Source organism: Copidosoma floridanum, unplaced genomic scaffold (genome assembly GCF_036245765.1).
Source record: "Copidosoma floridanum isolate Cflo_tuat_1 unplaced genomic scaffold, Cflo_Japanese_pri ptg000006l, whole genome shotgun sequence".
Taxonomy (NCBI): Eukaryota; Metazoa; Arthropoda; class Insecta; order Hymenoptera; family Encyrtidae; genus Copidosoma; species Copidosoma floridanum.
The window spans coordinates 7,705,250-7,730,758 of NW_028321883.1; the positions used below are offsets into that span (position 1 = coordinate 7,705,250).

At 41.1% G+C, this 25,509-nt stretch overlaps 1 protein-coding gene across 1 annotated transcript in view; it reads left to right on the forward strand.

Moving 5' to 3' along the window:
- The window catches only part of Oseg1 (intraflagellar transport protein Oseg1), a 563,616-nt gene that overhangs the window by 135,516 nt on the left and 402,591 nt on the right, over nt 1-25,509 (forward strand). The window contains exon 9 of the mRNA XM_089598273.1: nt 8,164-8,971. Within this exon, the coding sequence (XP_089454399.1) occupies nt 8,164-8,971 (808 nt within the window). The remainder of the gene's footprint in view (nt 1-8,163; nt 8,972-25,509) is intronic.

A 25,509-nucleotide genomic window follows, 5' to 3' on the forward strand; every position in this document is an offset into this window, starting at 1 on the left:
CGACAAGGACTCAGACACCAAAGTTCCGCTAACCCGACTTCTCAAAAAGGGACAAGAGTGGTCATAGGAGGAGCATCAGGAAGCCTTCGACCGCTTGCGGGGGGCTCTCATCACTGCTCCAGTGTTAGCCCGGCCTGACTTTGACAAGCCCTTCACGTTACAAACGGACGCGAGTGATTTCGCCCTGGGGGCTATGTTGACTCAAGAGAACGACGACGGAGATCACCCTATCGTGTATGCGAGTAGGGCGCTGATACCAGCGGAAAAGAATTATTCCGTCACGGAAAAGGAGTGCTTGGCCGTGGTATGGACCATCAAGAAATTCAGACCGTATCTAGAAGGGTACGAATTTACTGTGATCACGGACCACAGCTCAGTGAAGTGGCTGTTCGACAATTCTGAACCATCCGGGCGCGTGGCTCGCTGGGTAATGGAGTTGCAACAATGGACGTTTAAGGTGATGCACCGGAAGGGGGCTCTGAACCATATACCGGATGCCCTCTCCCGGCTTCACGAGGAAGCTCCCGAGCAGGTGAGCGCTCTGACCTTCTCTTCTATCGATGACCCTTGGTATACGCGGATGATGAGCGACGTAGCCCAGACTCCCTTTAAATTCCCGGATTGGAAGATAGAGGATGGCCGGCTATATCGGTTTCGCCGACACCCATTGCTGGATCCAATTACCTTTCACGAGGAAAACTGGCGGCTTGTAGTGTCAACGGACTATCAGGGACAGGTGCTGGCGGAATCGCACTGCACTCCCTCGACCGGACATTTGGGCATAGCCAAAACGTACGATCGAGTTGCTCGAGAGTACTATTGGAAGGAGGTTTACTATGACATGCATAATTTCGTACGAGCCTGCGAAGTTTGCCAACGAAATGAGGTGAGCCAACTCGGGCCTCAGGGGTTGATGGGAACTCGCATCGTAGAGCGCCCTTGGGCTGTAGTGGCCGCGGACTGCATGGAGTTTCCTCCTAGCAAACAGGGATTTAAGTACCTAGTACTGTTTCATGACCTCTTCACTCGGTGGATCGAGGTCAAACCCCTGAAGAGGATAGACGGGAAGTCGATAGCCCTAGCGTTCGAGGAGCTAGTGCTCTTCCGTTGCAAGATGCCGGACTACTTATTGACGGACAATGGACGAGAGTTCGAAAACGAACTGCTCAACCGGACATTAGCGGAGTATGGAGTGAAGCATGTGACAACTCCTCCGTATCATCCGCAAGCGGTCCCGGCTGAACGAAGTATTCGGACGTACAAGTCGATGGTGTCCGCCTACATAGGCTGTGACCATCGGAACTGGGACCTGCACCTGCACGAGTTTCGTCACGCCATGAACACTGCGGTGCAATCGACCACTAAAGTTTCGCTGGCCTTCCTTAACTTTGGGAGACACCCAAAGCCAGTTCTTTGTCTGCATAGGCAGGTGGAGGGAGAGAACCTTGTCCATAAAATCGACCCCAAGGACTGGGAGAATCGGATGAAGCGGTTAGACGCTCTCTGAGATCTAGTGGCTCGACACATTGATCAGGCTCGAGTGAAACAAGAACGACAATACAACAAGGGAAAACGGGATATACAATTCCCCGTTGGGACCTTAGTAATGAGACAAACTCATCCCTTGTCTGACGTGGCAAAGCGATTCTCAGCAAAACTTGCACCCAAATACGAGCGTCCGTATACCATCGTGGAGATAAAATCTCCGACGGTATATATTCTCGGCGAGGGACAGGGGCCTAGTAGGCGTATAAATAAGGCCCATATATTGGAGCTAAAGCGGTATATTCCGCCAAGGGAAGGACGGGGGGGAGAAGCGTAAGGGGGTGGGAAGGGTGCACTACTTAGTTTGAATAACTAATACCTACGTTTAGTTTCAGGATGGACCAACTGTTGACCCCGAATGCCAGCGTCGTGGGCGAGCCTTGCGGCCCTACGCCGCCGCAGAGGGTAGAAAACATGGAAGTGCGAGGGGCTGTTGACCCGGACCGGGTCCTGTTCCTCGAAGTGGAGATCCCCGAGCACGAGCTAAATCCGGTGCCGTCGGATGGTGGCCTTCATGCTTTCAGGGCATTCGTGGACGAAGTGGGGCTGTTGGCTGAGGTGGAGAGGGCCCTACTGGATCTAGGCTAGACTACGGTGCCGACGAAGCGTCAATGGACTGATGATGCCTTGGGGGCCGTCGCGTGTGCTGCTGGCATCCAGCTGGTCATCTTCGACGCGACGTCTCGGACTGCCGTTAGTTATGGCCCTACGACTGCCGCGCCCCCCGTTTACGTCCGTTATTCGGGGTGGGAGCTACGAGGGCATTATTGCGGCGTGCGGCGTAAAGGAGACGGGGTGTCCATGTGCCTACAGTCGGCACACATGTCCTCCGTCGACTCCGCTGCTGCCATGACCCTTATGGCCGGCCTGACTCCTCCACCTCGACGAAGCCGAGGTCAGGGGGGGTTCGGTCTCTACGCCAGTGGACGCCTCGAAGGCCCGGCTCCGGACCAAGCTGACTTTGCCCTTAATACCAGAGGACGAGAGACAAGACGCGACCACCCGTGGCGCCCCGAAAGCCTGCACTAGGCCCAGGGTGACCAAGCCGCGGCCCTCCCCAACGCTGTCCGAAGAAGAGGAGCTGCTTCGCTCGGAGAGCGACGGGGAGCTGCAACCCCTTGCGGAATCGGAGCAGCAAGAGATAGAGGAGATGGCGTGGGAAACCGCAGCCCCCGCTACTCAGGATCCACCACCAAAACCGACTCCGCGCATCCTCCCGGGGGTCCAACTGCCCACCATGGCGCTGTCTCACCTCACCTTCCAAGAGCGGGTTGAGTGCCTCGTAGAGATCCCTATGGAGGTCCAATCTCTGAGTGCGCCCCCGCTCTCAGTGCCGGATCTGGAAGTGCCAGGCACCTCCCCCCCAGACGGGGATGCCTGCATCCGTCGGGACCAATGGAGGGCTGAGACTCAGCAACTCAATAGAGTGCCCCAGGACAGAGCCGCCTGGCAGGAGCTGCGTGACTTAGCTTGGATACGAACTAGCCAAAGGGTCCCCAGCCCAGCCAGGAGAAGGGATGACAAGAGGCGCCGCTCGACAGGGGGGGTGGTTAACGTCCCTTTCCCTTGGCTACCAGGCACCCTACCCATATCAACCTTGCTGACTTTCCGTGCGCCTCCTAGTCAGGATGAGCGCTGGGATGAGGCCGCAAGCGAGACGCGTCCTACTCCGGAGGAAGCAACCAACCCCCTTGGTGACGCGGCGCCGGGGTCCAAGAAAACTTCCGACGAGGGGGCCGGAAGCACAAGCGACCCAGCGACCCAACCCATGTCTCTTGGGATTTGGATGACTACGTCTCGAGAAAGGAGCCTGACGAACCCCGAGATGATCTCTCGGAAGCGGGAGCTCTGATCCGCCCACAAAGGACTGCGACAAACCCTCGGGATCGCTCACCCCAAGATTCCCCCCTCCGAAGGCACGAGAGGCAGCCCCGAATTACGGGGGTGTTATTCTTGGGGTTAGAAGCCATCCTCACTGAACCGCTGTTGGACCCGCCGGCTCGAGCCTGCTTTAATTGCTGGACTCAAGGACACCGAGCCAAGGACTGCTCCAAACCTAGGGCGAACACCCACTGCCTCAACTGCGGCCGATTAGATGTGACTGTGCGAGATTGCCCTTGCTGCAGAGAGGGATACGGCCGTTACACTGCTTAGAGTCAGGAGGCCTCACGGCCGCGCCCCGAAAATGCGCTGAATCAGGTGGAGACCGATGTGCCGGCTTGGCTGCCGAGAAACCGACCCGCTACGGTCACCTCGGGGCCCGGTGATGATTCCAGGCGAAACGCCCGAGATGCAGCTCTGGTGAACCCCACCGTGCAGCTCTCTCGAGCGGCGTCCAAACGACCGACAGTTAGGGACCCTCAGGACCAGCGAGATCGAGAAAGGCGGTCTCCAGGTGGCTCAAGCTGGCCACGCGAGCGAATGCAACAGCTGGAACGTGTGTGGGGGAACTTGCAGGACTATTCCATAGAGCTACGGGAGTTCGTTCTTCGCCGGGTCTTTCAGGCAGAGCGAGATGAGTAGGTCTCCTACCCCTCTCTAGCTGATTTCCCAGACTGACAGGACACCCGGACATGCGGACTAGGACTCGAATATCAGAAGGAGTGGACTGGACGACGAGGACAACAAGTCAAGGAAGGAGAGGCTCTCGACGACCAGCAATCCCGCGGGACGACCTCCCCGGACCCAACAGACCCCTGGCCGCAAGGCCCACGTGAGTATGCTTCTTTTTCTTTATTATTATTTTTTTATTTATTTTAGGTTCGTCGGAAAAGGCTTGACCGTTATTTATCGGCTTCAGATGAGCCTCTTTCGGACTCCGGCCTACGGGGAGAGGGTTTGTAACAAGGTTAAACTGCGATCTGCCGTTTTATTCGAACGTCGCGCCTTTTCTGACGGGCCGCTGCCTATCAGGTCTTTCGCAGACTAACGGCCGTGGGCGATATGAAGAATCGCCCTGTTATTTCTTCTTTTTTTTATGTGATGCCCCCCCCCCCCGACCAATGGACGACGAGGTAGCAGCAGCATGGAGAAGAGGTAGAGGACGAGAGAGAGTAGTGAGGAGTTTGGAGAGACGTGGATAGAAAGCGTGGTGGGTGAAGAGAGAGAGAGAGATTCGACGACGACGACGAGGCGAGCCGTGGGTCCACCAGCTGGCGGCCTCCAGGGAGTCAGGGAAGTAGAGGACGAGAGTGCACCGAGAGCAGAGTCTACCCGCCGCCTGTTTGAGACTACCAAAAGTCCTTGGCCACGCACTGGACCACGTCGCCTCCCCCCCCCAGGACTACCAAAGGTCGACGAGGAAGGTAGCGTGCCTTGATATTTTCGTACTCGCGGGCTCGCCGAACTTGAGTGTGAAGGAGAGAGTGAGAGTGTGTGTGTGTGAATGTAGTAGTGAACAAAAGGCGTGACCACAGAACGAAAAGAGGGCACGAGGCAGGTAGAAGACGAGTGGAGAGAGTGTGGGTGGGCCGTGACCGTGTAGAAGGGTAGTGCACGTGGAGAGAGAGAAAGAGAGAGACGAAGCGTGAAGAGGGTGACAGGTAAAGGCGGAGAGAGAGAGAGAGAGAGGACGAGTGCGGACGGGCCGAGTGTGAAGACGAGAGAGAGAGAGGATGTGTGCAGAGAAGCGGGAGTGAGAGAGACGAAGCGAGAGAGGACAGGAGGTAAAGTGAGGACAAGACAGCGGATTGAGTGCGCGCTCACTGCACCCGCATGCGACGCGGATGGCTGTAGCGCGGCTCGTTTTTTACGTGTTCCGAGATAAGAGTGTTTTCAATAAATAAGAGTGAAGTTATATTTGACGTTTACGCATTATTCTTCGTCCCTTAGAAAAGGACAAATTTCCTCCCCATCCCCCCCCTTTTGTTGCTGCGTGAAAGCCCCCCCCTTTTGATTAGAATTCCAGGGACAAGAGGACGAGTGAGCAGAGCAGATAGAGAGAGGAGAGCAAGAAAGTGAAGTAAGAGAACTCGTAGTAACCAGCTTCCCTGCACCTTTGACCCAGACCCCTTTCCCCCTTTGTATTTTACAGGACCCGGAAGCTGCAATGTAACACCTTGAGTTGTGTAGGAATTTTTCAGAAGAAGCGTTACGCTTGCGTCTTCTTTTATTATTTTTTTCATATATTTTTATACGACACATTTTAAAGACTTTCTCTTCATAAAATTGGAAAGTATTTAGACTTCGTATTTTGTTTAAAGAAACAATCAATGCAACTTATTTGCTCGCATTGTCGTAAGACTGACCTCAGCACAACTCAATATCTAAATTGAGAGCTTTTAAAGTTTTGACTATATTTTTTGTAAGCTGCTCAGCTTTGTGCCCTGTATTAAGAATAAACCTAACAAAACGTTGAAAAGGTATACCCTTAAGGACGTCACATATCTAATAATTATTGTTAATTAATCAATGTAAGATACATTCAGGGTTGAGTTGGCGATTGGCTTGTCATTATAGAGAGAATTAAACTGCTCATCTAACCTTCTGAAAGCCAATTAGCCTCGAGAAACTAATGATTTTATCACGGCAACAACGCGTCTCAAAACATTTCACCAATACTCCACTTCCTCTTGAATTTGATTCGTTAACTGCAAATTGACGGACTCTACGCGCGTTCTTTAACTGGTTTAAGATTGTTATCACATTCTTATGATTAATTGAATCTTAATTCGTGCTCTTTGATTCTAGAGTTATGACAATGATATGATTAGAGATAATATTATGACAATGCACCAAGGACTAGTACACAAAATTACTGCTTATATTTAGAACCATACTTTACTCCCCAAACACTTTTGTTCACGCCAATCGTGAACTTTTAATTCTCTTTTCATTTTCTAATTTTCTTTAGCACAATACGTTAAATGCAATAGTTATATTTCCTGGAATTGTAATAGCTTTATCTTTGCTTTATCATCTAAAAGTAACACTTATCAATTTTATAACTTTCACTTTACATTTATACATACTTTAATTTCAGAACTTATATTTTCTTACCTTATCTCTTTTTCTACTCTGACTTATATAACCACTACAGTGTATTTTTGTATTGTTAGTTTTAGTTATTCTCTCCGCTATTATTGTAATAAACCAGATACGTCTCAACAAGCAAAGAGCCAACATCAATTGCGCTCTGAGCTCCACTAACCGCTATTAAAAATACACACGCTATTAAATAAACGCTATTTAAACTACTACCACTCAACAGTTTATTGATCCTCAGTAATTCCCGAACAATCGATATTAAGATCTCCGCGTTCGTCAAGCATTTTTTGCTTGAACGTAACAACTTTTATTACTTACAACACTGATTCTTGTTTTCTATGACGTTTTTCAAGATTTTATTAATATTCAAAGAATCTATTGGTTCTTCGACGCTCTGTTGTTCAGTGTGAAAAAAATCATTATTTTAAGTACTTGAGCTAGTACAGTGTCTTCTTTTTTTTTGCTTATCTTGTTTTTCTTTCAATTTTTGACTATCGATCTATGATAATCCATGGTTTGATTATTATTCGAAACTATTCTTGAAAAACAATAATGTATTACACGGACTGACAATAAATATTATGTTGTGAGGAAATTTAAGCGTAGCGTTCATGGGTAAAAATTCACGTTTTTAGAGATAAAAATGAGATTTATTTATATAAAGGTGGTTAAAAAAATTTGTACGTTTACTGTTATTTAATTTATGCTGATTATTTTCTGAATCACGTAACAAATGTTATAAGAACTTAGTAATTACTAAACACGGTAAGGTAGTATGACACTAGGATGAATTTCCTTCAATAAATTTTTTAGAATGTTATACATTTTGCAGTTGATTTCCTCTAGTTTGTCATTAAAACTTTTTCATTTTTTTTGGCAGGGGCCCATAGGCAGCGCCTACTCTGCCTACCCCATAATCCGGCATTTCTGTGATGACGTATGCATTTGCGCATATTCGACTCTTTCTTTCTTATTTTACTGAAAAAGCAGCTTGTGAATTTATTTTAAAATTCATCATGACCTTTATCCAACAGTATTTAATCATAAAAAAAATGTTAAGAGATTCTTGCAAATCATTTCCTTATTCATACAATTTTATGTGATTCCTCCACATGGTTACATTTTCAATTGAGATTTAAAAAATTCAAGTACATAACAAACGATGTACTTAGTGGTGAAACGATGTATAAAATTTTGTGAAAAATATTTTTATGGTATGATTAATATAATCACGAAGTTTCAACACTATATATCAGAAAAATTTATGTGTAATAAGTGCATTTAACAAAAAAACTTTATAAATAATTTTCATCTTAGAACTTTAAAACTATACATAGTGTGTACATGTACAATGTGTTCATTTACTTACTATGGGCACAAAATACCCAATATATATATATATATATATATATATATATATATATATATAAAGAGATAAAATTCATGATACTTGCAGAAGGTTTTGGGGTGATGCAATAATTTTTGGCATCTACATAGAAACAGAATTCAATGCCTTAAAGAATATGTTAAGAGCACATGTTATCTTTTTTTTAATTTTTTCTTTTATGTAAATTAAAAAAAATAATACTTAATTACCAGTGGATACCAAAATAATAATTAAAACAAATTTAGATGCCGCTGTCTTCAATGATGTACCAGTTTCTGGAGGCTGAAATGTTTCAGACGGCACTGACAGTCGCTTATCTTGGAGTGGCTGAAGCCGATTGGCTAGGGCTAGGAGTCGCAGCACTCGATCAGCTTAAGCTGACTGTAGCTCGTGAGGCATTTTCGTGCACGTGGAACCTGCGATTGGTTCAAGTTGTGATTGATCTGGATGAGAAATTACGCTCAGGAGACTTGAGCATTGAGACTTGTCAAGCGGTTAGCTGCGCAGCTCTTGGACGTTACCGTGAGGCTGCACGGCTCTATCAACGTGCTGGACTACAACGGCAAGCTGTCGATATGTACGTTGATCTAAGAATGTTTGATGCAGCACAAGAGCTAACTGATTTTTCGAGAAATTGTGAAAAAGGATCACTTCTGCGTCGTCAAGCTGAATGGGCACGTAGTATGGGTGAGCCTCGTGCAGCTGCGGAAATGTTTTTTGCAGCAGGAGATCCTCAGAGCGCTGTTTGCATTGCTGTAGAGTACGGCTGGATTGACTTACTACTGAAATTGGGTCGTGAGCTTGACCGAGCTGATCGTGAGACTTTAAGCAGGATTGCGCAACGACTGCGTCAGTTGGGTGCTAGTCACGCTTCTGCTGAAGTCTTTTCTCGGTTAGGTGACGAGCCTGACGTAGCGGATATCCTCGTCAATGCACAGGCTTGGCGTGAGGCTTTGGAGCTCGCAGAGCGCAACCCACAGCTAAAACCACAAGTCTATGGGCCTTACGCTAATTGGCTTGCTGAAAGTGGCCGCTTTTCTGATGCTCAGCAAGGTAAGCAGACATGCTCATAATCCATTTAACCCGTAAGGTGAAACTAGTAATACTGGGACATCGATAAAAGTCTTACCTAATGTGGGGAAGCAAAATAAGGTATTAATTATTAATTTACCACGAGTAACTTTCACAAAACCAATATTTTTCTAACATTGAGTGTACCACCAACTATGTATGAAACTCAGAAGTTTCTAAAATTAATATTGTAAAATCATAAAAATTATAGTTGTATTTTTAAATGTTTCACTTAAAGACATAAGAAAATTCTATATACCTTAAGTGGGACACTGAAAAAACTGTAAAAAACTTATGCGGTGAAATACAGTGTGTAAAACTCTGTCATTTTAATTCTGCAATTTAAAGCTGCAATTAGTTTCTGAGTGAAGTTTGAATTCAAAAATGATTTACATAACCTGCACGAGGTAAAATGACCGTAGACTTGTTCGATCCAAGTGCAAGCCGAGTGCTCCGAGCGACCCAAAAGTCATTGAGGTGTAAATCTATAGTTACAGTCTTGGGTTGCTCGGAGCACTTGAATCGAACAAGTCTCGTGTATTTTAAATAGGTGTCCCAGTGTAGGTAACAGTTTTCCTGGCTTAGAAAGCAAAAAAATGATAAAACAGATAGCTGTTTTACTTTAGAATGATCAGCTTCTTGCTTTTCTATATTCTCAATCGGAAATTAAAATAAGGGAGTGGTCAAGTCTGAGCTTGTTTATTAAGATCCCAATATTGGTCCAAACTTGGCAGTGAAACGGCACGCTGATTTGGGCATGACTTGGATTAACTGACCCCAAGCAGGGAGGGTAATAGATCTTGTGTAAAAGTTGCATCGCGTTCAAAACGTTTTGAACGCGCTGTTTGCCAAAAGGCAATACAAGTGCTTATCACCAGATAACCCGGGGCACTTACTGACCACTCTATTAAATAAATAATTACTAACTAATAACAGAAGCGCCTCTAACCCAATGACCCGTGGCGCACACTGGCCACTCTGTTAAATAATAAATTATTAACCAATAACACAAGCGCCTATTACCTGATGACCCAGAAAACTTACTGGCCACTCTATCAAATGAGAAATTATTAACTAATAACACGAGTGCCTATCACCCGATGACTTAGGGTGCTTACTGGCCACTCTGATACGTAAATAATTTTTAACCAACAACACAAGCGCCTATTACCCGATCACTTAAAGTGCTTACTAGCCATTCTGTTCAATAATAAATTATTAACTAATATCACAAGTGCCTATCACCCAATGCCCCAGGGGGCTTACTGGCTACTCTATTAAACAATAAATTATTAATAAATTTAAATTAAAATAAAAGTATTTATTAATAACATGAGCGCCAATTACCAAAGATGTTTGACGTATTGGACAATTAATCAAAATACTGGATTGCTGATGTGTGGTATCAATTAAAATTTTGTTATAAAATAATGTGGCCAATAAGTACCCAGGATCATCGGTTGATAGGCACTTGTGTTATTAGTTAATAATTATTTATCTAATAGAAAGACCAGTAAGCTCTTCAGGTCATTGGGTCAGAGGCGCTTGTGTTATTAATTCATAATTATTTATTTAATAGAGTTACCAGTAAGCGCCCCGGGTCATCGAGTGATAGGCAATTATGTTATTAGTTAATAATTTATTATTTAACACAGTGGGCAGTAAGCAATCCGAGTCATCGAGTAATAGGCTCTTGTGTTATTAGTTAGTCATTTTTCATTTAATAGAGTGGCCAGTAAGCTCCCCATGTCATTGGGTAGGAGGCGCTTCTGTTATTAGTTGATAATTTATTATTCAACAGAGTGGCCAATAAGCGCGACGGGTCATTGGGTCGTAGGCGCTCGTTTTCTTAGTTAATAATTATTTATTTAATAAAGTGGCTAGTAAGTGCCCCAGGTTATCCTGTGATAGGCGCTTGTGTTGCCTTTTAGCAAACAGCGTGTTTAAAACTACCAGGATTTGTTTGCATACCTATATAATATATAGATATACACAGAAAAATTCTTGCGAGGCATGCGCAGACATTGTTTTCAACGTTCTTGTGCTGCATACCTATGCAGCCAAAATTGGTTCAAGCTTGGCAGTGAAACGGCGCACAGTGGTCCAGAAAGCCCGAAAAATTCTCCAAATTCGTGCTTCCAATGAATTTTTACTTAAATTAAACGTTTTTGGGCTTATTTTGTTCCTCAGAACTTAAGCTACAAGGATCCGAGTTCTTTAAACGTTTTACTATTTTTTGTATGTATGTATTTCAGGTACCAGCCGCTCGAGACTCGCTGAATAAATCACATCTGTGTTGAAAAATAATATAGGACGTTTTTAGTTAAAAAACTTCACATCTATTTTTGACACTTTTTGGAACAAATAACTTCTTATTGAAAATATCGAAAAAAGGGAAAATATGATGGTAAAAAGTATCCTGCATTTCTTACGTCATAAAATAGGTATTGCCTCTGAAAAGGGCCGTTGATTTTTACATATTAACGTTATAATATAACAAAGGGTTGTTTGTTAAAGCTATAAAGAAACAAATGTATAATTTAAAATTATTTTCATTCACAAAATTTCAGTATATGTGACATTTTTAGTTTTAATTCCAGAAGGAATTAAAAATATCTAATGATGTGGATCACCAGTTCTTAAAAGCCCACACAATTTTCCATGTAAAAAGCAGTTTGATCTTAAATCTATCCTCACAAAATTATAAGTCTGTCCTTGTGACTTGTTAATTGTTATGGCAAAAGAAACTTTGACAGGGAACTGTAAGCTGTAAACGCTTGAACTGAAAAGGATAATAAACATCTTTAGATGAGATGACTGAATCAATAGAGAAGTACTCTCGAGAATCAGCTACAAACTTTTGAAGAATAATGTTCTTAATTTCCTTCGCTGTTGAATTTCTCGGTGAAATCATCGCTCTCTTACATAACCATTGGTATGATTTGTTCGATAAATTTTCAATATCGGGGTAGACTTCAGAAATAAGATTATCGACAGTTGTAACCAGTTTTCCAATAGATTGATCTAGGGTGATAAAACCATTTTCATTTTCCATCGTGCCATTGCCAATTTTTAACAGCTGTGTTGGAAATTCCGTGTTTCGTCCACAGAGATGTGCTCTTATATTAGTACGTAAATGTAAAAACTCTACAAAATGCCAGAGAAATAATGATTTTAAACAGGCATAAATAATATCAGCTTTAATTCCTCTCAGAATTACTGGTAACGTCTGCCTAAAATCACCAGCAAAAACAAATGTAATGCTACCCATTAAATTCTGGTTTGATCTTAAATCTTGCTATGTTCTGTTAATTGCTTCAATGTGAGCTCTGTGACTCATTATGCACTCATCCCATACAATAAATTTTGTATCTTGAAGAATTTTTGCAAGTGGACAATTTTTGCATATCGGGCACGTGTAATCTTCTCCAGAAAAAACATATAATGGAAGTTTAAAAGTGGAGTGAGCTGTTCTACCTTCACTCATGAGAGTGGCAGCAACGCCAGAAGATGCGACAGCAAGGGACAGTTTTTCAGCCGATCTTGCTTGGGTCAACATAAGATTAATTAAGAATGTTTTTCCAGTGCCTCCAAGAGCATCCAGGAAAAAGACTTTTCCACAACTATTTAAGACACTATCAATTATACGATTAAAAGCTTGTCGTTGGTCTGGAACCAACTTTGGAAGATTTTGCTCAACGTAGTTAATAAAATAGTTATAATCATAACCATGTCTGATGGAATGTTCCAAAGGATCATTAGTACAGAGTTTATCTTGAACCGGTGAATTTAGCCCAAATGAAGTCAGATTTTTTTCTGAAAGAGAGATGATCTTGTCTTCAACTCCAATTAAACCGCTGTTAAACATTTCTTCAGAGTATTCAACTCCAAAATCGTTAAGTTGAATTTGTCGAAAGTGAAGAATATCTTCGCATAACTGTTGTTTAAACATATTCCACAAAATTTGAGGTTGCGATGGCTCACAAAAAACTAAAATAATTGTAAATAAGTCATATAAATAAGATGGATTCTCAGACAAAGCAGTATCTGCAAGTGTTTTTTTCCATTGATCATCATTTTCCAATAAACCAAGTGCGTAACAGGCAGCTTTAAAAGTTGCGTAACACCATCAACGGGTTTAAGTACTCAAATGAAGTTGGGCCTCGAACATATTAGAGTAACATTCGAAGATGGAAGCACTCTGACTGGGTGGGATGAATCGTATGAACTCTACCTACAGCTGAATCTTTTTTTACTCCTGGCCAACCTGAAACATCTTTTCCCTGTTTTCTTTTCACAAATTTATTACTGTCCCATCGGTAATAGGCGGCAACTTTGGAATACAAAAGAGTTTTAGCAAAATTATCTATTACGCCAAGTTTAAAAAACGCCATCAACGTTGTTTTTATCGGATTTTCGAGAATCTGTTGACTGTTTTGCTGGTTTATGTAAACTCTTTGATAATTTTCAAGGTGGACATCTAAATGTCATACCGTAGGATACCGTGCGTGAATCTCAAAATTAAAAAAAACGCCAAAATCCCTCAGGAAAACAACTATAGCCTCCATTGTCATAGTTTTTAATTTCGTCAATATTTCCAACTGAAAAAGTGGCACGATCCGATCCTTTGTTAATATGTTTGCAAATATAGTTAATTGCTTGCACTGAATGACAAAATTCATTGTTAATGTGTGCATTGAAACATCAAGATAAGATGGGTGAGTACGGTACAACCCAACGGTTACTAATCTGTACTTCTTTGCCACGAATTGTAAGTATGGAACTATGACCTCTATCTGCAGGGTATTTTTCTACGATAGGTCGGGTAGCCTTCATCTAAAGTTAAGGTTTCTTTAACAAAATTTCGAGGAAACTTTTTTGTACATTTTCCATTATCCACACATGGTAAAGCCATGTTGAATTCGCAGCAAGGTCCATCAATTATACTTTTCAAAATGATACTGAATAGCAAGGGATCTGGTTGAGAATCTGGTGATTCAGCTGAAATGATCTTGTCTATTTCATCCGGCTGAATTTTTGTTTTAAGCCATAAAAGTATGTGCACATGAGCTCTTTGTTTTGCCATTTGACACTATAGATCAAAGCAACTTCGCCGTACATTGCTTTCTTAGTGAGGACATGTATAAGTTTTCCTAATTTCAAGTGAAAAACCCTTGAAACAATGTCATGCCTGTCTGAAAGTTTTTGATTTTTGTGTAATTAATTTTTCATTTCCGACCTCTCAGGGTTACACGTGAAAGTGATAAATAAACATGGACGCCCGAATGCACGTACGTAAGCCATTGCATCTTGATTTTTTTTCATGCATATATCGTGGTGAGCCAGTGAATGAGGATGGTAAAATTACAGGCTGTCCGATACTGGAGGGTTCAATGTTACGATTACTATTTATTGCACCTCGTAGATGAATGTAACTTTCAGTCCGCAGTTGTTTTTGATGTACGTGTTCGCAAGTAAAGTAAACGCTGTGTGATCATTTTTGCCATAATATCAACAGTAAATTGATTGAGTAAGTTCTTATAATAAAGTAGGTAATTTATGTGATCACTTTTTAACATAAATCTATAAGAGTAGAATTGCATGCAAGAAACAGTTTTGTTTGGAAGACCGTAAAGTGGTATATCAATAGAATATCCATTTTTTTTCGAAAACAAACATAACAGGTTATTGCAAGGAGTCATAGAATTGGTGAAGCTCAGAAACTCGCTTCAACCGCCCATGTTGACCATATAGAATAATGCCTCTAGGGCCTTTTTCCTAATTAACTATTAGTGCAGCAACTTCATTAACTCTAGATACATTGTATCGTCCTCGATGCTCTCCAACAGGGGTTCGGTCGGCATAAATAATCAATTTCAAGTTTTCAAGTTCATCTACTGTTCAAGAGTCATGATTGGATTTAAAAGTTCTCATAAGAGGATTGCAATCATGCATCTTTTTTTGTAATGATTCGATCAAAGTTTTTTTTAGGGCATTATCTGACCGAATAGAAATTTTTTTTGCTTCAGACATGAAATAGAATTGTAAGCACTACGGACTTTTGTTCTGTTTAGGAAGTAAGCTACCTATTAAGTGGTATACTTAACTTTGGATTTTAAAAGTTGGCATAAAGTTTCTTTCTCTGATCTTTTTCCCTCCAAATGATTTTATTTGGAATTGCGTATTGTAACGTCTGACGTTATCAATGAAATGTTTTGATAGGAGGTGTTCGTCCATTAACAGATATCTTACCAATTTAGGAGGATTTTCTAATGGATCTAGGGAAACTTTACCACCAGAACAACAGAGCCCTGGAGCTTTATCTCTCCATTTTTTAGCGCCTCAATGAGTGCAAATAGAAATCCTTCTGCCAATTTGAATTGATGGAAGATTCAAGTAATCAATGTCAGGATTGTACTAGAAAGTGGATCTGCATTTAAATAATTATTCAGTCGTCAATTTTGTCGCTGCTGTTCTACTCTCAATGAATGTTCTGCATCAGTTTCTCGACTCCTAAAGTTGTAAACATTTAAAGCATTAGAAGTTTTCCTCCCGATTTGCCCTCTTGCGATTCGAGGCATTGTTAAAAGTTTTTGCGTGCCCTAAAAAGGGCTATGTTTTGTAAACTTTGTCAATTTTAATCTACACTTTGGCAGTTGTTCAATGTTAAATGGCTCTGAAAAGGGCCGATAAGATCGACTAATTTTTTTTTTGTTTTTTTTGTTTGATGGAGTGGGGAGGAGAAAATCTTCATAGACACCCCAGCTAATCCGGTGGTAGTGCCGGACTCACCTGGTGTGCCTACCGACTAAAAACTAACCTCCCCGCATGGGACAGGTCCGTGAGAACCACTCTCCTAGAAGACAAAAGGGCATAAGAGGAGAAAGAAGAAGGAAAATAACGGAGAATTTTGGAGGCCGACTCGCTCTCGAAGAGATGAGAGGAGGGGGCACTTACGCATCTGGGTGAAGCTCGAATCTTGGCTTGCGCCGGAATAAAGTTAGAGAAGCTTGGATTTTGAGTTATTGTATGTGTGTGTGTAGATGTGTGAGTCCGCTGGGTATTGTGTATTTGGAAGCGTACTTGTGCTTAGTATATGTGTTGAGGCCGTAGAGGATACGGTGGATAGAAGGGTGCTTCTGAAGGGAGCGCACGAATTTAAGTTGCGTTCGTTACTTCGAGATCATGGAGATGGAGATGATGCATCCGATGGAAGCAGGGGAGATTAAAGACCTAGAGTATATTGAGGGTCCTCGGGGTTCTGTGCTAGAGTGCAGGGACGTCTTACAAGGTCAAAGAGACCGGGTTGAAGGTTCGCAAGTGCAGCGATGGTGGGGTTTGGGTGTTCCGTAATGGAGGCGTGGATTTTTGACGCAAGGACGGGGGCTGCTTGTATTGGAGGGACGATGTTGAACTCCTTGATAATCTGGGTATTTCTGATGTACCACGGAATACCCAGGACTGACCTCAGTATCTTCATGAAAGGGCCCTGGGTGCCCTGTAGACGGTTTTCCTTTGCAGCGCCAACGTTGGTATCACGTAGGTGCTAATGCTCTTGATGATGGCGTTGAAGGTGCGCAGCTTGGTCTTCTGGGAGATTACTTTGTTTTTGAAGAAGGGCTTTAGTTGCATGAAGGCTCCGTATGCTTCACCGCGGGTGCTGTTGATATGCCGAACGTACGTGAGTCGACGGTCTAGCGTTACGCCGAAGTACTTGGTGGAGTAGCTCCAGTCGATTTCTACTTCGTTGATCTTTATCTCCTGCAGTTTCTTCCTTGGATTTTTCCAGGAGACGAGCATGGCTATAGTCTTTGTCTCATTTACGACCAGTTTCCAAAGACTATACCAGTTATGGAAAGTGACGATGTGCTCGTTTAGAAAGGTGGTGCACCGAGAGTGTTGTTTTGACGTGCAGCTGACCGCGACGTCGTCTGCGTAGACGTACGTGTTGATGTTTTCGCGCTGGGGCAGGTCATTGTAAAAAATGTTAAAAAGGGTGGGTGAAAGTTTGGAGCCTTGGGAGATAAGACTCTAGAAGTTATTGGGCAGGGGTCGGAAAGAGAGTCGCCTACTTTAACGTGGATGAATCTGTCCGATAGGTAGGATTTGACGGTGCCGATAAGGTAATGCGGAAAACCTAACTGAATAAGCTTATACAGGAAGCCTTCGTGCCAAACTCGGCTGAAGGCCTGCTGTATGCCTAGAAAAGCTATCACGGTGAAGTTTTTGTAGATGAGGCTATCGGAAAGGTCTTCGGTAACTCCCAGAAGCTGGTGTGCGGCCGAATGTCTGGTTCTAAAACCGTACTGCACGTCTGGAAAGATGTTATTTTTCATGGCGTGCTTGTTTAAGTGGGTAAGAATGACGCTTTCAGTGATTTTACTGGGCGATGAGAGTAGGCTAATGGGTCTGTGGCTCGCGGGGTTGCTGAGGGGTTTTCCCGGCTTCGGGAGGCAGATGACCGTAGCCAATTTCCACGCAATTGGAAAATAACGAAGGCGCATCACGGCGTTGGTGATGTTGCAAATCGCCGTGATGAATTTTTGAGGGAGGATTTTTAGGACGCTATTGGAGATACCGTCACTGCCATGGGTTTTTCGAGTTTTTAGGGAGCGGATGATGCCTCTGATTTCGAAGGGTGTGCAGAGTTTGAAATCTGGATTGTCAAGGACCTGTTGCTGCACCGTGTGGGTGATCTTCGCGTGTTCCTGCGCTAGTTCTTCAGCGCTAAGGTTGGGGGAGCATTGATTTTGTAGTGAATCTGCAAAGATCTCTGCTTCGTCCAAATCTAGCTAGTAGAGTTTGTTTCCTTGTTGAAGGGGTGGGAGGGAAGGCCGTTTGTTACGGAGTTTTTTAACAACTTTCCAAGCATTTCTTGGGTGGGACTCTGCCTCGGCTATGAATTTGTTAAATTTCTTGTTTCGGAATTCGAAGACTTGGGATTTGACTTCCCTTTCAAGGGAGTTAAGGTGAACTTTAAGTTCGGGGGTTCTCCATTTTTGCCAGAATTTCTGGACTCTTTTCTTTCCCTTGATGAGACGCAGGAGGTTGTGGGGGAGTTTAAGTACATGTTGGGAAGCTGTGGTTGTTGTGGTAGCTTCTTGTGTGCATCTATTGAGTTCGTCAGTGAATTCGTCTACTGCCATGTCGAGTTCCCTTTGGGACTTAATGGGTCAACATTTGAATGGAGAAGATTCGAGGTTATAGGCAAGGTGGACCCAGTCTATGCGGCTGGTGGTAATGGGTATGGTGAGAAGGGATCTTGAGATCTCTAGATAGACTGGGTTATGGTTGCAAGGGAGGTCTGGGGATGTTCGTGGTTCCGTAGGGATGGTCAAGTTTTTCATCAGGAATATGACTAAGATGTCTGGGTCTTGGTCTGGTGAGCTGGGACAGTGAGTCAGTTCACTCGGAACCTTAATGTTGATGTTGAGGTTGCGCAAGTGTTTAAGGAGGGAACGACCCTTAGGATTTTCGTGTTTGCATCCCCACGATTTGTGCTTATCGTTCAAATCACTAGCAACTATCGTAGGAATGTTGGAGTCAAACAGCAGAATTATGCATTGGAGGTTTGGATCATCCGTTGGAGGAGAATAGAGGGGGATGATCCTGATGAAGGCAGATGAGGTGGTGTGTACTTTGATGCCAACCGCTTCGCGTCGGTTCATAGTCAGAGGTACTCGATCCGTTTTTTTTGGCTCGCGAGTTCTTTGGCGATTTCGGGCGGTATTGTTGTGGCCCGAGAGAGCGGGCTGCGCTCCCACTGGAAGTTGCGTCGGTTGACGCGGGAATCTCGGCTACCAAGTTCGAGGGATTACTGGTCCACTGGCCAGCTGTGTGTCAGGGCTGACATTGAGGGGAGCTGTGTACTTAAGTTACTTGCACTAGCACTTGCACAATCACTTGCACTGTTGAGCGCTAACATCTCGGAAGATGAGTCTGATTCTTTTAACAGCGCGTCAAAAGAGTTAGTCACACTCACTTGAAATTGTGGATTATCCACAGTGCTCATTTTTTGGCTATGTCCTAGTGAAGGGCTAGCCAATTGGGCCAACCCTGAGGGTGGCGTGTATGCGGGTGTAGAATTTAGCGGAAACATAGTCACGTGGCCCGACTAAGTCGCGTGTACGGAAAGACAAAGAGGTAGCCCTGAAAAGGGTCATTTAGAGAGAACTCAAGTCTAAGTAAGAGCGATGCGTCACGGGCGTGCACAGAAAACGTGCGTTCCGTACGAGCGCTCGAGCGAGACTGAAGATTGACTAAGTTAGCTGAGCGCCGATCTTGGAGGAAAAGTAATTTCTGGCTTATGTACTTTAAGTGTAGAAAGTTATCGGTGGCTGGGGTTCCCAGACTCACGACGAACAGCTCTGTTCTCGATGTCTGCCAGTAAATGACTGACTTAGTTCTGAAATCAGCTGTCTTCAAATAGATCCCTGTTGGACGAATCGTTGCAATTCTCTTGAAGACATTTCTCCTAAAGTACAAATAAAAATATTATTTTTGGCAAAGTGGTTCAAAGTTTAATGGCCCTGAAAAGGGCCAATGAGATTGACCAAGTTAGCTGAGCGCTAATCTTGGAGGAAAAGTAATTTCTGGCTTATGTACTTCGAGTGTAAAAAGTCGTCGGTCGCCGGAATTCCCAGACTCATGACAAACAGCTTTGCTCTCGATGTCTGCCAGTAAATGACTGACTTAGTTTTAGAACCAGCTGTCCTTAAATAGATCCCTGTTGGACGAATCGTTGCAATTCGCATAAAGACATTTGTCTAGAACTACAAATATAATTATTTTTGGTAAAGTGGTTCAACGTTTAATGGCCCTAAAAAAGGCTAATGAGATTGACCAAGTTAGCTGAGCACCGATCTTGGAGGAAAAGTAATTTCTGGCTTATGTACTTTAAGTGTAGAAAGTCGTCGGTATCTGGGGTTCCCAGACTCACGACGAGCAGCTCTGTTCTCGATGTCTGCCAGTAAATGACTGACTTAGTTCTGAAATCAGCTGTCTTTAAATAGATCCCTGTTGGACGAATCGTTGCAATTCTCTTGAAGACATTTGTCCTAAAGTACAAATAAAAATATTATTTTTGGCAAAGTGGTTCAAAGTTTAATGGCCCTGAAAAGGGCCAATGAGATTGACCAAGTTAGCTGAGCGCTAATCTTGGAGGAAAAGTAATTTCTGGCTTATGTACTTTGAGTGTAGAAGGTCGTCGGTGGCTAGGGTTCCCAGACGCATGACGAACAGCTCTGCTCTCGATGTCTGCCAGCAAAGGGCAGATCCTTGATAAGCTGTGTGTTGCTATAAGACATTAGTCTGAAACATCAGTCTTAATAAATGTATATTTTTTTGGAAAAGTAGTTCAATGTTTAATGGCCCGTTAAAGGACCGATGAGATTGAAGATAGTTAACTCAAGGTAGAATTTATGAATGGCCCTGAAAAGGGAATTCATAAATTCATGGGGATGCAAAATTTCAAAATGGTGGATCCATGATGGCGGACAAAATATTTAAAATAAACCGATTTGTACGAAAATTGGTATACAAGGGTTTTTGTGGTCACGGTTTATGAATCAAAGGTCAGAATTTGAAATTTCAAGATAACGGATCCAACATGGTGGACACATTTTTGAAAATTACTCGTTTTCTGCTAACTTTGAGGTGTAAATGTTACAGGGTTTTCTGATTACGAATCTGAGGTCACATTTTCTGATTCGAAGATGGTTGATCAAAGATGGCGGACAAATTTTTGAAAATTACCTGTCTTCTACTAACTTTGAAATGTAAATGTTTTGAGGTTTTCTGATTACGAATCTGAGGTCACATTTTCTGATTCAAAGATGGAAGATCCAAGATAGCGGACTAAACTTTTAAAAAATTGCCAGAAAATGCCTCACAATCTCTGCCTCCACTGAATTTTTACGGAATTAAGGTTTCTTTTGGCTTCCATACCCTTAGAGAAGTGATTTTAAAAAATATATGCGTATGTACAGGGAAAATTTCAGTAATTTGTGAAATTCCAACGTTTGGATAAAATTTTAAACTAGTTTCAGATATCCCAGTAGGCTGAACTTCTAAGTAAGTGTATAGTATCGAAAGACAATAAATGTAAGGTTACTAAATAATATTCAGGATACAATATGGTGGCTGATACAAAATGGCAGATTGTCTTTTGTTTCACAAAGCATGAGACATGGTTTAAAGGAAAAGGTAAACTGAGTATAACATATGAATAGGTTGTTATCCGTTAACAATCTCATAATGCCATACATGAATATTTTAAGAAATACATATGATTTAATAAGAGAAACAAATTTCATGTCTACAAGTATCTGTTTATTAACAAAACCGTTATTGTATAATGAAGAACTCTCGTATTAAGATAATTTACACTTGTACATTCTATCGATGTGTCTGTAGATGCACAGTTAACCAACAAGTTATTTTCACATTTCTCTACAGAGTTTTCATTTTTGTGTTTGAGCAGAGATATTATTTCGTCTGTCAGACTCTGTTTTTTAGGGGTCTCACGACGTAACGAAATAAATAAATCAGGGTTAATCATGAATCTCTGGAAAATATCTGTATTTTTTGCAACTCTACAAAAAAATTTGTAAGGTCGGGTAACAACACATTTAAGATAGTACAAATTATGCGTAGCATTGTTAGAGTTTTAAGAAATTGGTTGTTCTTTAAAATAATATAGGTTGCAAAAATGATATTTTACCTACAATGTTTCCTCGAAAACTTTTCACGGAAATATTTAACATTTTTTTGATTGCATTCTTGAACTTCCTTAGAAAGCATACCAATTGGTACAAATAATCATTTATTATCTTGTGCCTATTAATTAGAATCACATGTAGTGAGGGTGGCATCTTCTACCAAGAATAGTTGTCCACGTCAACTTCCGCTGTTCTTAAAGAATACACTATGAAGTTCTTAAAGTCAATTTGTTTACCAGATAATGGAACGGCCAGAATAACCTTAAAACGTCTTAAAAGTTCCGCGTTAAACCCTGAAATTTAATTGATTCGTCTATATTACACTACTTTAGAATATGCATTTTAAGAAAAGTATTAGTAAGAAATAGCTTTTAACCTGTTACTTTAGATACAGCATCGACATTATTAAAAAATTTCCGAGCTGTGTTGCCGTTAAGAGTATTACCCGCACCTTGAGTCAGCGCATCGACTAATGTTCCTAGTTTCTTTATGAGACCATCTTAAATTAATTTTTTTCTTTTTCACACGTTTTTTTGACTCTCCTTCTTGACCTTGATCATAAAAATTGATTGTACAACCTCGTGTGTTACTATTATAGGTAAGTAAGATAATTTTTGGAAAGTGATTGTCTTAAAGTCAATAAAGCCTATGTTTCTTCACATCAATTAAGATATTGGGTAAAACAATCTTGTAATATTAAAGCACGTCTAATTGTGATAATAATTATTACATCTCTTGTATAATAAGTGCTCTATGAATTTTCGGTTCTGAATAAACATTTACAAAACTAGAATTTCTCTCAACTCAGTTTTTATCAAAAGAATATAACCCTTAGTCTATGGAATTAGGAAATATGGAAATTAACTATCATATTAAAAGATTCATGAATTATTGGTGAGTTATCCTTCAAAAAGTTAAGGAAATCAAAGACGGAAATTATTCTGCGACACATATAATGGAGACAGAATAAAATAACATGAATTAGTAATGAAAATAGTAGTTTTCGTTGGATAAGTGCCATCGTTTCCGGGGCTATTTCACGACCCAAGGGACCTGCGAAGCAGGACCCGAGGGACGTAAGGTAGCCACGGAGCGATAGCGCTTATGTGGCGAATGCTATTTTTCCTGCCGAGGGCACACCAGCCTCTCAAAAACGCTCGAGATAGGAAAAAGAGTTATACTTGCTGACACTATCGCAGGTGCATATTGGCTTTACTACATTTACTTCAAATACACATGTTTGAACTTACAGCCCATACCTTCACGTCCAGCCTGTACGAGATGTGCAGTACTAATTCCATTATGTGGATATGAGCGTGCAAAACAGAGAATCCATATTTCAGAGCGTTTTCATTGACCGTGACTTCAAACATTTTTTTAATGTTATTTAATTTCGATATCGTTTCCTTACAAACAAAGAATCTCTGACTTGATAAATCGTTTAACGTATTACAGACCTATTTTCACAAATTTTAAAGCTTTACTGAATCTCAGATTTGATGCATAGTGTTTTAATTGTTATTATTATTATATGCAGTGTTATTATTATTATGTGCATATGGTTTTGTTATATTTTTTATATTTTTGTCTTACTAAAGAAGAAGATATGAATTTACAATTACAGAGAAACTAATATTTTTCACAGTATACGATTTCCTACATTCTGTTTTTTTTTTCTGTTGGGAAAACAAATTCAGGATTTAGAACTACAAACCCAATTTGCAAAGACAAATACAAGTCACCTATCTGTAATTTTAAAAGTTTTAAAATAGCTATTGTAAAGTGAAAAATTGAAACTCATTATAAAACACATTACACGTAGTATATACTTGAACACAAAATTTTCAGGTCTACCGTGTTTTGTTGTATACGAAAATTACACACTCTTTCTACCCACGATTTATTATTCTCTATGAGATGTGTGTAATTTCTCTGATTTTTTGGCGTTGTTTTTAATCGTTTTGTTACGTTGTTCTAAAATTTATACCGCAATTCATTCTCAATCTTTTTTCTTAAGACATATTTTGCCTCAATTTTTCACTGGGTAATTAGGTATTCTAAAACACAAGTTTTCTGTTCTTCCCACGATAAGCCTTTCTTACTGCTTAATAGCAAAAAGATGTCCTTTATTTTGAAACTCAAAGTACGCATTATGAACTACGAACTGTGCGTAAATATGAATAAAAAAAAGTATATGTAAATTGTTTTCTTGTACAGTTAAAAAACTATTACGGTCACTGTCTCCGAGATGTTATTATTAGGAGGATACTACGTGCATAATTCAAGTAAACACTGAATAAGCATAAGCAAAACCAGAAGAAGGCTGTTAACGGTTTAAAATACACAGTAAAAGTATAAGGTTTAATCGACTTCCCAGATCGGAGTATGTTATTGGCCACTACCAGGAGCGGGATTCATATCTCAACCAAAGGTTTTATACTGCGATTTATAGAAAACTGTATAATACTTTTAGAAATGTCGTAAACGAAATGACCATACTTCTCTTGACATCCTCTCATGTAGTCATTGCTCAAATATAAAAACTGTCTCTTATAAAACTACATATATAATCAATAATTATATCACTGGTTTTCTTATAAGAGAATTAAAGCTTTTAAAGTAATAATTTTCAATAGATATTGGTGAGTATCGCAATGCAACACGTAATCCACTAAACGAGTACCAAAAAAAAACGATGTCACTAATTTACTGTAACAAAACTCAAAACTGTTTGACGTAGTATTTACAGTTTCATACACGAACAAAACGTATGTTTCCGACAATAGATTTCATACGTACGTAACCCGTACCCACAAATATTTTGGACCACATGGAAATCGGCAAATGTTAATCAATATAACATTTGTGATAACTTTTTTCGGAAAATACGGGTCGACTCCAGTGCATTGGTATTCTAAAAAGAAAAATTCATCAATACATATTTATATTAATAAAAAGAAAACAAATTCATGTACATATCTTTTCATAATCGTATCTTTACTTATCCATGCGTAAGTGCATACTTTTCTTCATTATTCATTAATGAAAATATTATGTACAACGGACAACTATAACGGTGGTTAACAAATCAATACCTTATTTATTTACAATTAGCTATTACACCCAACTTGAATATTACAATAATTATTTGTTAATGAACAGATACTTATAGATACGAAATTTGCTTCTCTTATTAAATCATATGTATTTCTTAAAATATTCATGTATTGCATTATGAGATTGTAAACGGATTACGACCTATTCATGTGTTGAACTCAGTTTACCCTTTCCTTTAAACCATGTCTTATGCTTTGTGAAACAAAAGACAATCTGCCATTTTGTATCAGCCACCATATTGTATCCTGAATATTATTTAGTAACCTTACATTTATTGTCTTTCGATACTATACACTTCCTTAGAAGTTCAGCCTACTGGGATATCTGAAACTAGTTTAAAATTTTATCCAAACGTTGGAATTTCACAAATTACTGAAATTTTCCCTGTACATACGCATATATTTTTCAACATAACTTCTCTAAGGGGATGGAACGTAAGACAAAAAAACCTTAATTCGGTAAAAATTTAGTGGAGGCAGAGATTGTGAGGCATTTTCTGGCAATTTTTTAAAAGTTTAGTCCGCTATCTTGGATCTTCCATCTTTGAATCAGAAAATGTGACCTTAGATTCGTAATCAGAAAACCTCAAAACATTTACATTTCAAAGTTAGTAGAAGACAGGTAATTTTCAAAAATGTGTCCACCATGTTGGATCCGCCATCTTGAAATTTCAAATTCTGATTT